The 14,062-nt window shown below is 41.1% G+C and overlaps 1 protein-coding gene across 1 annotated transcript; it reads right to left on the bottom strand.

The window, feature by feature from the left end:
* Positions 1-144: 144 nt before the first annotated feature.
* Positions 145-5,525, bottom strand: LOC121864795 (ribonucleases P/MRP protein subunit POP1-like; the record flags this gene model as incomplete). Its single annotated transcript, XM_042363961.1, has 4 exons — positions 5,404-5,525; positions 3,381-3,499; positions 2,133-2,369; positions 145-305 (listed from the first exon to the last, which is right to left on the bottom strand). Coding segments are annotated over exons 1-4 (602 nt in total), but the record flags the coding sequence as incomplete, so codon positions are not given.
* Between the last annotated feature and the right edge of the window lie 8,537 nt (positions 5,526-14,062).

Here is a 14,062-nt window from a genome sequence, read left to right as displayed (position 1 = left end):
GTAAATAAAATACTTTTAAGTCATAGAATATATAAACTGCATATAAAATCAATACAGTAATTATATAAGAAATAGAGTGTAATAATGTGTTCACTTAAAATAGCCCAGGTAGGGGATCTTTTTGCTTATCAATTAAAATTTTACCTTTCTGGCTTAAAGAGTGTCAAAGATATCCACTTCTGACCAAGCTGGGCCTGTGGAGTGTTAAGTGCTGCTAGACTTGATGGATGACTTACACGAGACAAACCAGCTATGATTAATGTACTTGGTCCCTCCAGCTCTAGGCAGCACAAGTAGGAAACATCCTAGAAAATTAGTAACAAATGATATGTTGTTAGAACACTTTCAATTGTAGTAAAAACTGAAATAATGTTTATTGCACAAATATGTAATATTAAGTGGTAATACACAGTACTGAATCACCACCACAAAATAAACAGTATTCAGATCTTTACATAAATCAAGATATTGAACAAATACATGGCAATTAGAATTCAGATGTAACATTTTTGAAGATAACTCCTAAATTCTTTGTTTTTTTTATCAGCCTTGAATGCATAAGGTCGCTAAATATTGAATATCTAAAAATCGTGGCATCCAATTTTGGTTAGCAAGGGTTGGGTCCAATGGGAATTAAGGGGTTTGGGGAAGTGATCCCTTAGACATATCTAAAGTTCTATAGTGTACAGCTCAAGTTTGAAAATAAGTACTGTACACAGTGTATGCTATTCATGACCCCTTTTTATCAAAATGTATACAGTACAAATACTATACAGTATACTGCTCAGGTATTAAAAACCTTATAAAACATAGTGTAATGGAGCAGTCTACCCTGATGATATGCCTGGCCTTAACACTCTCCCTAGCAATGGAAATATGAGAAAGGTTTTTTATACCCTAGAAGGTTTTCATATACAAATGTAAGTATGAGCATTATAATCCACATTTCAGGCATGAAATAATATGTGTAAGGACAAATATTATACATGTGGGTTTGGTCTTGATTATGATGTTCAGGGTAGTACTGTACCTGCATTCTTGTTTACCATCGAGTCAGGCCAGTGAATACCCCTCATCACCGCCCTCATTCTGTCGTAATTGCCACTGTAATATTTGAACCTTGGCCTGCTCTTATCATTAACCAACTAACAGTTAAATCTGAAGGACAATGTCACATGATGGTCTTGTGCCAACGGGAGCTAGGTGAGGTCCAGCAGTTTGGGTGTTTGATCCCCTCTATAGTATGTCAGATCTTTAACATATTGGAAGAGAAAAGTGTCTCTCAGAATTCTACAAAAAGAGTAGCAAGATTATTAAGGTCATTTGATGTAATTTTATTCCTCCAGTCAATGTTCCCATAGTTGAAGTCCCCCATGGCAAGGAGGTGGCTAGAGTTGGGTGTCATTACATTGTCTATTAAGGCTCTTAAGTTCCCTTGGTTTAATAAGCTGCAATTCGGTGGTCTATAGATGCATCCAACAGGGAGTAAATCTCTCCCCTTCAGTTTAATTTTGCACCACTTCAATTCTTTGAGTCGACAAATAACAAAAACACAGATTGGCTTGGGAGAAGGAGAGCCTTGGGGATGTAGCTACAGGGACAGTCTAACTTGGTGACATGCCAAGTCCACACACATGTTCACTGTACACACATACATACACACCCATTTTCTTCATTTTTCTTATTTAATATCAATATGCCACCTCCGTGGATATGTAATGAAAAGTTTATATTATTATTCAATTTATATTAAACTAGTTTATATGTATCTGACTCAAATTTAATTAAATGTAAATGCAGGGATTGTTTAGTAAAGGAGCCGGCAACTTAGTTAGGCTTTAACGAGTGTTATCTGCGGCCATGGAACCTAACCCCCTATTTCTCATAAGCCTCTAGTTTTGTCAACAAAGGATTTGCAAACCATGGGGGTTTTCAGGAACCAAACCACTACAATTGGCGAGGGACTACTGTATATAAACAATCATGCACTATGTAAACCATAAAATATTACCAAAAAGTAGTAATATATGCTCAATATTCAGTGTGAGTTAGTTAATAGCCACACCTTGGTATCCATCTATAGACACCATTGAAAATGGATATTTTACTGTTTCCAGCAATTATCTCCTTACCTGAAGAAGGCAGGACTTAGCAGCTGCTCTGAGAGTTGCCCTGTAACCTTTGAATGTGGGTGTGTCTGGGAGAGCATAGCCCCATTGTCTTTTCATCTGGAAGCGCTTAGCATGCCATATGTGTGTTTCTAGCCAGACAAAGTCCTTCTGACGCCGGTTGTACTCCATCAGGAGATTGAATGGTCGTCGACGGTACTTTCTCCTGGGGCGATGACTAGGCTTAACATTAGCACCACCCTGTAAGAAAATGACAAAGACAAGTTACTTCTCATAATATGAAAACTGACACATCACATTCCAAATGCCATTTCCAACTAAGGAGAGGAGAAAGGTGCACCAAGCCTAAACCTGTTATAATATTACATCAAGGAGGAGAGGGAAGAATGGGGAGAAGGGCTGAACAAAATTGAGGAAGATGGACAACCAGGAACAAGTAGGGAGTGGGAATGTGAGGCAAGAATGGTGTCAAGTGTCAAACTTTTATTTTTGCTGAGGAGTAACACTAGCTCATGTGGGACAAGGATTTAACTAGCTTTGAGGCCTTGTTGTAGAAGGGAAGTACCAAAGAATAACACATCTTTTCTAGAAGAAAGAATAACTGAGTGGCAAAATCTAAAGGGGAAATGTGTGTATGTGTATTTATCCTTGTTTCTGGCCACAATGCATTAAAAATGGAGAAAATTCTGATCTTACACCTGAACTGTTTTCTTCATAAATGACTGAATTGATAAAAAATTAAACAAGATATTCTCTTGAGTCTTTAACTGAATGAAGTGTACTTTTAATGCACACCAAGAATGCTCAAATGCATGTGGGTGATGTGTGCCAATTTACATGTGGGTAGGTGTATGCAAGAATCTGTACCTTTGTAATTGATATCCAAATGGGGTCAGGTCACCGACCAGCATCGGGGACTCGGGGGCAAAAAAATAAATAAATAAATACAGAAATGGAACAATTAAACAAATCAAGAGTAAAAAACGATATACTGTATATGTTGTGTTGCCAAAGTAAGAGAAACAATTGAGACCCTGCAACTATGTGTAAATGAGGCAAAAAGTAAATCAGATTAGCAACCTGGGACTCGGTTATAATTTTTGTAATGCCATATGGCAGTAGGGTCTATCATTAGACAACACATTGTGCTTCCAATATCTTCCCAGATGATAGTACCTCCCTGTTTGATAACTGCCTACTACCTACGACTCTCACACAACACGGATTACAGGATGGATGGTCAAATCTTACCTCCCTTCTATGTTTTTCTTGGAGATATCTTGGTAAACGCTTGGGATTTGAAGATACTGCTCTTCTTTGCATATGCCGTGGCAAATTTTGGAAGACCCGACCTCCATGTTCACAATTTTCTGGAATATATAAAGTAATGAATATATGTAGAGTCCACCTAATTTTTTCAGATAAAAAAGGTGAGTGTCAAGTTTGAAAGCAAAATTTAAAAAATACAGATAAAACAATTAAAAAAGGCACATTACATAATACAAGAATATAAAAAAACACACTAGAAGCAGATGCTTATGCTCATCTGTTTATGGCCGAGATAAAACAGAAAGCTTAACCAACCACAATAACAGCAATATGAAAGGTGGTGACAGCAACACTCCAGTTTATTAAAAAGTAAATGAACTAAAAATAAATGTTATTACACTGCAACATGAAATAAGGTCAATGTAAAAATTTGAGGTTACTGTAATATTTGCTTGACATGGAGCAGATGATGGGCCTCAGTTGAATATAAACATGACCTATATTTTCCAGAAAATAGGTCATGGCTATCTATTTTTCAGCAAGTAACTACTTTACTGAAATTTGCTATATACCAAACCAATCATCAGATTTCAGTAGTATGTACCTCTCAATTACAAACGAATTTGGTGTATACTGAACCATTTACTTCTAAAATATCTCAAATATTTAAATACAGTATAATACTACCCTATACACTAATATAATTCTCTACAGTGACCTAGAAATACTGCAAATAAAATATACTACTAAAAAAAAAAAGGACCGGGTAGTGGGAAGTTAATTCTGTGTGGAAGACAAGGTAGGTAAGGTGGGTTGTTGGCTGTACAGAACACCTGTCTCACAAACTCTTAAGGCAACAATATGCAATTTCACCATAATTTCCATATTATTTAGGTTCATCTGGTGCCAGGTAAATAATAAATTATTGTACAATAATCAGTTTTCTTCCAAAAAGAATCCCACACTCAACCCCAGATGAGTTATTGTGTTGTATTAGATTCCTGGTGTTCTGTTTACATAGACAAACAGCTGACCAGCCAGCAGCCAGGGAAGGAGTTGTTTATATAATAATGTACAGGGGATCCCCGGATTATGAGCGGGTTCCGTTCCTAAGGACATTCGTAAGTCGGAACACATGCAATACGCATACCGTACATACAAAACAATGTTTAGGATCCCACTACAGTATATCATAGCCTAAGTCCTTATATACATGTAATATTACTTAATTTAAGACAAAAGAAGAAATAAAATGACAAAATACAGTAAACGAAAGTAAAAAATATATCATCAGGCAAATAAAATACTGTAAATTTCAAGTTTAACCCCGTTCGTATTGACGGGCATTCTTAAGTCAGGAACCTCCTGTTCTATAGAACTACTTTTTGTATAATGTCTATGTGCCATTGTATTTTTATGTATTATGTATGATATTTAGTGTTGATTAAAGTCTTATATTACCAAACTACACTTTATATGAAAAAAATCTCATATTGTAACAATTTATCTGGATTACAAATACCCGGTACCCAAATTTTTCATTTCTATACAAATCCAAAAACTTCCCTGTACTGTACTGAACTGGCTGCTTACTGTATGTACACGTGGACAAAGTTCAAACCATGATACGCGTGTCAAAAAATTTATGTACGGTAGGTGCAAAAATAATGAAACCCCCTGCACGTCTTCATTCTATAAACAACCCTACCCAGGTTCAAGAAAATTCTCTGAAAAATAAAAGGGGGAATTTGATTACACACACAGGAAATTGACTTCAATGTGAGACAGACATTAGGTGAAGCACTTGAATCCATTATGGTGTTATGCGATATGGCTGATAAAAATTCACACAAAAAGTTATGAAAAGAAGACAAAAAAGTTTAGGGATATCGGTATAAGCTATCACAAAATACCCTATGAAATATCATACAATCCTTTATACATTTCATCAAAAAAAGAATATCAGTACCTATATGAAATAATGACAACTTCAATGGTCACATACCTAACTTTGAGACAATAGATTTTATTTCTTGTATTCGAGCAGCCCCAAGAGACAAGTAGTAACCCTGCCTTGGAAGCTCCTCCATCTTGCTGCAGGCTCACCTAAAATTAAAGACATGAGAAGCCATTATTAGTCTGAAAACTCTCACCATAAACATTTTACAATGCAGTACGGTACTGTAACTTTTATTACAAGTTATTATGAATGTGTCCATAAGGAATAAATGCCACCCTGAAACCCACTGAGGAAATTTCTTTATGTAATCTTCAGAATGGAGAAATGTGTGTACTGATAGTAACTGATAAAATGGTTGGCGTACAATTAAGTTGGTGTTACCCGCTTGTCAGCATGTTTGATATAACACAAGACAGATGTACAAACACAAAGATAAACACACATACAGATGTGCTGTATAATAATGATAATGATGATAATAATAATAATAATAATAATAATGAAAGTTGAAGCATAAACTATCAATGAAGTGGGTATGAGTTGACTTGTACTCAGTGCGATAAATACTGCTGGTGTCAGGCGCTGATCCTTCCAGTGTGACAAACCTTCCCATTGTGTAAGAGGCATATGAACGAGCTTTGCCAGGAAGTTCTGTAGCACATTACCATGCAAATTTCATTTCAGTGTGACAAACCCAACATAACCTAACCTAACCAAACATAACCTAACCAAGTTGGAAGGAATATTGCAAGAAATCTCATTAATATTCATGAACTTGATGCGTATGCGTAGCGAGTTCTTCCGGAAAGTTTTGTGTGCGGAAGGTTTGTCGCACGACACCAGTTTATTCAATTTCAGTGAACAAGCGTATTAAAACTTTCACCATAATTTCCTTAAAAATATTAATTAAATCCATGGGTAAGGTATAAAAAGGATATCTATCCTCAGTGGTTGTTGGGAAAATGAATGACATAAAATTTGACAAACACTGCAGTGAGGGTAGCACTTAATGACCTCACTCGGTGAGCAGTACATTCCTGGTCGAGTACAAATAACGTGTGCAGTATCTGCACCCTCTTGTGAAAATAAATAAATAATTTAATCTACAGTGGACATTTTCCCATGACCGGCTAAGTTCCTAGAAATGCTGTATTACCGTGAGTGCGCTCTGGGTATTATCACAGTTTCAACCCCAACTCGGTTAGAGCAATTTTGTGTTACCATTAGTTATATCTCGTCAATAGGAAAACCTTTTACTTATACCACTTCCGTTGCAAATGGATATTAACCGAGATAGTAAATTCACATTAGAAATGAACGTAAATCTGCAGTCGCCGCATGTCGCCTGTTTGTTTAGAAATAACACGCCTGGTGTGACCGCAAGCAATGTGTGGTGATTAATGGCACGAAATCGTCATCTGTACCTGTAACAAGTGGGGTACCACAGGGTAGTGTATTGGGCCCGCTGTTGTTTGTTTGTTTCATAAATGATATGCCTGACGTTGTACACTCCTCCATACAAATGTTTGCCGATGATGGCAAGTTATTTCGGGAAATTAAGAACCAAGCGGACTGTGAAGAGCTGCAGAAGGACCTCTGTGGGCTCCAGGAATGGTCGAAGGAATGGCTGCTGAGATTCAATGTCACGAAGTGTAAGAGGATGCACCTGGGGCGTACCAACGGTAAGGAGGCGTATCATATGTCCCAACGGGATGAAGAAAATGTACTAGCTGAGACTGTGTGTGAGAAGGACCGAGGTGTGTATGTTGACAATGAGCTGAAGTTCTCGGGCCATTGTGAGAAGAAGGTAAATCAGGCAAATAAATTATTGGGTCTTATAAGAAGGTCGTTCAGATATCTAGACGGTCCGTCCCTCGTGACGATCTTCAGGAGTGAAGTGCTTCCCATCTGGAGTACTGTCACCCCATCTGGTCCCCGAGATATGCTAGGGACTGTCAGTTGGTTGAAAATGTTCAAAGGAGGGCCACCAAGCTGGTGCCTGCACTTCGGCATCTCAGCTACCCTGCGAGATTGGAGCGCCTGAACTTGCCTAGCTTATACTACAGACGGGCAAGGGGGACCTAGTTGAGGTTTATAAGCATCTCAGGGGGCACTACTCAGTTGAGTGTCCTTACTTGGAGCTGGCGGACGCTCGCCCCACAAGGGGTCACAGCTCAAGAGATTGAAGAAGCCGCAAGTCCAGAAAACCGTGAGGGCAAACTTTTTCGGAGTGAGGGTTGTAAACTCTTGGAACAATCTACCAGAGAGTGTTGTGACGGCACCGAGTGTGAGCTCTTTCAAGAGAAGACTTGACCAACACTGGAGCGGGTTCAGGTACATTCAGGAGCCGGTGCATGCCCAGTATTTGCCAACAGTGCGTGACAGAGATGTGACCGATCGCCCGGGCGGCTAGCGAGCCGATCTTTTGGTGAAGAATATAAATGAAAAGAGACGTGACCGATCGCCCAAGCGGCTAACAAGCCGATCAGTGGCGAAGAGGATAAAAGTTAAAAAGTACAAGGACCACTTGACCTTACTTCGACATCAGCCAAGCATGTATTCAACGTTAACAGGACCAGTGTTCAATCGAATTACTACAGGCTACCGGTAACATTCTACGACAGTAGCACGCAACAAAGATTGGTTATCAGTCCTTCAATTACTTTACTACCTAAACTAACACTTCATAGCACTTCCCAAATACCCGTCACAATATCGTTATATGTGTACAGTTATTATTATTACTCTCAATACTGGGAATTACAAGTTATTCTGGCGCACACAATTACCACAACTGCATGAGTCTTCGTCATACAACCTTACCTCTTGTCTCTTATCGATATTATACCTGTTAACACTCTTTGCACCACATGACCTCATGAAGGAATTATCCGAGCGGGCGGATCTGATCGTGTTGCGTCTCTGTAACAAAGCGTGTTCGGCATTCGGGCCTTCGATGTTGAGCGGCAGGAATTGGTCAGTGATTATTACATAAGAACATCAAGATCGTCTTAGTGATGTGAAAGTGTAAAGCGATGTAGAATTTTTAATGCTAGACACGATTGTATTTTTGAAAACTCAATTTCCACCAAGTTGGAGGTACAGCCAAGGTCAGGAGGCCTACAACCACAAAATCACTGCAGTATGACAAAGCTTTTATTATTCTTACGGAGTTGTGGTCACGGCTGTGATAAAGGCCACCCAGGGAGTGTAGTACTGTGATTTTAGGTAAATTAGTTCATAGTGTCATCAGTGACCACGGGAGAGGTTGTAAGTAACTTTAAATGAATACAAACTGGCAAGCAAGCTTGTAAGGCACCACTGCCAGCAGAGACCAAGTCGTGCCATAGGTGGCACAGAGACTTTAAATTTTATTTTATTTGTGTGCTTTCTCAAGGACTGAAACTGTGTCTATAATACACCATTCAAAGCGAGATACAGTGTACACAGTGATAGTTCATAGTGTCATCAGTGACTGCGGAAGAAGTTGTAAATAACTTAAAGTGAATACATACTGGCAAGCAAGCTGGAAAGGCACTGCTGCCAGCAGAGACCAAGTCGTGCCATAGGTGGCACAGAGACTTTAAATTTTATTTTATTTGTGTGCTTTCTCATGGATTGAATCTGTGCCTATGTTACACCATTCACAGGGAGATACAGTGTGCACAGTGATAACAGAAGACAACTCTATAGGCGAGAGGGGAGGTGGTTAAATCCAGCAGAAAGCAGCTAAGTACTGTTCTTATTTATCTTTATTTTTAAATAGGTGTAGATTCGGTTATTAATAGTTTCAGCCTCTACAACAACAACAACCATAAGTATGATATGTGATTACTGCAGGTATTGGATATGGAGGAGGGCAGCCTGACTAATGCAATTGTTTAGAAGATGCTAACTGCCGTAAAGCATGAAGGCTGGAAACATTGGTATTGCCCTGACTGCATAGTCAAGGTGAAAGAGGCGATTGTGAAGTCAAAGGAACGAGTCTCTAGGGACGAAAAATAGATGAAGCTGGAGCCCTGCTGGTTGCCAAACTAGAGCTAGTTGGGAAAAGAGATCCTTGCTAAGACTGAGGAAGTGAAATATGATAGAATGGAGGTGGTTATAAGAGGTGGAGAACAGGTTCTGTTGTTGTTAGGACTCTGAAAAAGTGTGTCGAAGAAATGAAAATTAACGGACCTACTGTTAGGGGAGAGGAGGAACACCAGGAACGGCTCCAGCGCAGGAACAATGTAATAGTTTTTGGAGTCCCAGAGAGCCAGGCGGAGGGAACTGTGAGTAAGGTAACACAGGATAAGATGCTGTTTCAAAATATTTGTACAGAGGTTCTGAAGATTCCATTAACCCCTCAGGATGAGAGGAGGCTGGGACAAAAGCAGGGGGCTAAGCCTTGCCCCCTCAGGATCACACTAGTAAGTGAGGAGGAGAAATGGCAGGTTATTCGGCAGGCAAAAAAATTAGCAAGGAGCAAGGAATCTCGGGATGTATTCATTCACCCAGATCATACGGTAATGCAGAGGGAACAGCACAAGAAGCTCCTGCAGGACTTGAAGCAGAAGAGGGAGGAGTCGAGGAGGAACGGGGACAGGTGTACATGGGTTATACTCAGGGGGAGGGTAGTGGAAGCAAGTGTGCCGACACAGGGCCAGGGGGCAGCAGTGCACCCTCCACCCACTCAACCCCCCACCCGGGAGGCGGCGCCAGCTCAGCCTACCGGACAGGAGGAGGCGAGCGCCGTGTAAACAATGACATTTCTAACCACACCCTGCAAAATACAGTGTACTTAGCAAATGCTGCAGCTTCTGAGAATGTGAGGGGAGCGGGTTTATTACTAAGAGCAGAGACGTTACCGAGAACAAATTCTGGCTTGAATGTCATGTACACTAATACTGACACATTCCTTGATAAGAAAGAGGAGTTTGAAACACTACTAAGAGTACACCAACCAGATATTGTAGGAGTTGTAGAACTGTTGTACAAGAACAGGAGAATCGACCCAGAGGAATGTGAGTTCAGTATTGCTGGATATGACTCATTTACGAACCTAACTCAAGAATCCTGCAGGAGGGGTGTGGTTATCTACGCTAGGCAAGACCTTAGAGCCAGCCAGGCGAGGGTACAGGGAGAGGATGTTTTTGAAGAGTCCAAGTGGTGTAAAATTAAATTAAAGGGAGGGGACTTACTTATCGTCGGGTGTATCTACAGATCCCCGAACTGTGGCCCACTAAATCAAAGGAACTTAAGAACCTTAATAAACAATGCGGCGATGCTCAACCCCAGCCACCTCCTTATCATGGGGGACTTTAACTATGGCGACATCGACTGGAGAAACGAGTCCACCCCGAATGACTTGAATAACTCTGCTACTCTTTTTGTAGAAACTCTGAGAGATAATTTTCTGTTCCAACATGTGAGAGACCCGACACATTACAGAGGGGAGCAAACACCCAAGCCACTTGACCTCATCATATCAAACGAGGAGGGTATGGTGGCCAAACTGGAACAACTTGCCCCAGTTGGCACCAGTCACCATACAGTGTTGTCATTCAGATTTTACTGTTACCTAGTTCAAGATAAGGCCAGGCCAAGGTGCAAATATTACAAGGGAAATGACAATGGGATGAGGGAAGAGATGAGGGGTATCAACTGGCCTGACTTATTAAGGTACAAGAACGCAGACACTACGCTGAATATCATAACTATTAAAATGACCCATTTGATCGAAAAATATATACCCAAGACCAAACCCAGTGCTTCTAAGAATACGAGGGGATCACTACACATGAACCATGCGGCGGTCGACAAAATTAAGAAGAAAACCCAGAAATTCAAGACGTGGGTTGGGTCAAACGATGAGCAAGACAGGAGGATGTATGCAAGAGCCAGAAACCAAGCAAAGATAGAGTGTAGGAGGGCTGAAAAGGAGTTCCAAAGGCTGGTTGCACGCGAGGTCAAGTCAAACCCAAAGGCGTTTTACCGCTATGCAAAGTCGAAATTGAAAACGCGAGTAGGAGTATCAGACCTGAGGCTTGAAGATGGTAGTTACGCAGATTCTGACCAGGATAAAGCTGAGGCATTGAACAGCTTCTTTTCCTCAGTGTTCACAAGAGAGGATGCAACTAACCTTCCTGCGTTTGAGGACAGACGGTTCGACACAGCACTGACCCACATTGTGTTCACAGAAGAGGGTATTAGAAATAAACTGTCCAGGCTAAAGGTCCATAAGAGTCCTGGACCTGACATGGTGCATCCTAGAGTGCTAAGAGAGCTGTGCAACGAGCTTGCAGAGCCCCTGAAGATTCTGTTTTGTAAATGCCTGGATGAACAAATGGTCCCCAGTGAATGGAAAGTGGCTTATGTGAGTCCTATCTTCAAGAAGGGCGATAGGCACTCCACGAACAACTATAGACCGGTGAGCCTGACCAGCATAATATGTAAAGTACTTGAGAGTATTATCAGAGATGCAGCGATGGAACATCTACTACGAAACAACCTTGTAAAAGATTGCCAACACGGTTTTATGCCGGGGCGCTCTTGCTTGACACAATTGCTCAAGGTATTGGATATTTGGACCCATATTCTAGAACGGGGTGGTAATATCGACAATATTTACCTAGATTTTGCCAAGGCTTTCGACAGTGTACCCCACGAAAGGCTGAAAATCAAACTGGAAGGGTACGGAATTCGGGGAAATGTCCTAGCGTGGATAGAAGACTTTCTACATGACCGCAAGCAATGTGTGGTGATTAATGGCACGAAATCGTCATCTGTACCTGTAACAAGTGGGGTACCGCAGGGTAGTGTATTGGGCCCGCTGTTGTTTGTTTGTTTCATAAATGATATGCCTGACGTTGTACACTCCTCCATACAAATGTTTGCCGATGATGGCAAGTTATTTCGGGAAATTAAGAACCAAGCGGACTGTGAAGAGCTGCAGAAGGACCTCTGTGGGCTCCAGGAATGGTCGAAGGAATGGCTGCTGAGATTCAATGTCACGAAGTGTAAGAGGATGCACCTGGGGCGTACCAACGGTAAGGAGGCGTACCATATGTCCCAACGGGATGAAGAAAATGTACTAGTTGAGACTGTGTGTGAGAAGGACCTAGGTGTGTATGTTGACAATGAGCTGAAGTTCTCGGGCCATTGTAGAAGAAGGTAAATCAGGCAAATAAATTATTGGGTCTTATAAGAAGGTCGTTCAGATATCTAGACGGTCCGTCCCTCGTGACGATCTTCAGGAGTGAAGTGCTTCCCCATCTGGAGTACTGTCACCCCATCTGGTCCCCGAGATATGCTAGGGACTGTCAGTTGGTTGAAAATGTTCCAAGGAGGGCCACCAAGCTGGTGCCTGCACTTCGGCATCTCAGCTACCCTGCGAGATTGGAGCGCCTGAACTTGCCTAGCTTATACTACAGACGGGCAAGGGGGGACCTAGTTGAGGTTTATAAGCATCTCAGGGGGCACTACTCAGTTGAGTGTCCTTACTTGGAGCTGGCGGACGCTCGCCCCACAAGGGGTCACAGCTCAAGATTGAAGAAGCCGCAAGTCCGGAAAACCGTGAGGGCAAACTTTTTCGGAGTGAGGGTTGTAAACTCTTGGAACAATCTACCAGAAGGTGTTGTGACGGCACCGAGTGTGAGCTCTTTCAAGAGAAGACTTGACCAACACTGGAGCGGGTTCAGGTACATTCAGGAGCCGGTGCATGCCCAGTATTTGCCTGCCAGTGCGTGACAGGAGCGTGACCGATCGCCCGGGCGGCTAGCGGAGCCGACACTTTTGGTGAGAATATAAAGGGAAAAGAGTCGTGACCGATCGCCCAAGCGGCTAACAAGCCGATCAGTGGCGAAAGAAGGATAAAAGTAACAGGCGGCAGCTCCCTTGGCGTGTGTCGGTCTACAACCGACCCCTAACAGCGATCATCATTTGTTATGGAGACACTTGGGATATATACCCTGAGGCACTCCTCACAGTTACACGGGCCTAAGTATTAGTGTATCTTGATTGAGGGATTAACTAACAGATGGAAATCCCAGGTTAAGCAGTGAAACCATAAATGTTGATATTACCAGGAAATATGTTATGTGAGTTGAGTACATGAACTGAAGGAAAAGTATCATGTTCATGACGATAGAACGTGAGGTTATAATTTGATTTGGGATAATGTCAAGTGTGTCATATTATCCACTTGCAGTAACAATGGAATAATATATTGATTGTTAAATGTTGTAACCAAGAATTGAAGATGTAATTTGTTACTTGTAAAAGTAAGACCTGAGGGTCCAGTGATATCTTGTGTATAATTACTGAATCTCATTTGTCAGAAGAATAATACCACAATTGTCTAATGAAGTAATAAGTATTTGGAGGTATTTAATGAGGTAATAAGTTCTTGAAGTGTTTGATGACTTAATAAGTTAATTTCGGTTCTGTTTAGCCTGAGTGAATCTAAGATGCATCTTCTCCACTCACTGTGTTAATAAATATTGAATTAGTAATCTGAGTATCACCACTCTACTCCTTCTAAACAATGGTTCCCAGAAAATAATACTTACTCACGTGCCTAGACATCTACCACACTACCCAACAACTTTCCATGAGTTATGTTATATAATGAAAAGTCTGGGTGGTGGCAGCTACCCTTTGTAAGTATAAAAAGTGTTGTACAAAGAATAACATGGTTCCCCAGACTAACCCATGTATAAGA

The sequence above is a fragment of the Homarus americanus genome, unplaced genomic scaffold (genome assembly GCF_018991925.1).
Source record: "Homarus americanus isolate GMGI-L3 unplaced genomic scaffold, GMGI_Hamer_2.0 scaffold45338, whole genome shotgun sequence".
In the NCBI taxonomy this organism is placed as follows: domain Eukaryota; kingdom Metazoa; phylum Arthropoda; class Malacostraca; order Decapoda; family Nephropidae; genus Homarus; species Homarus americanus.
The sequence above is the reverse complement of the archived record's forward strand: the minus strand, read 5'-3'. Positions and strand labels throughout refer to the sequence as shown.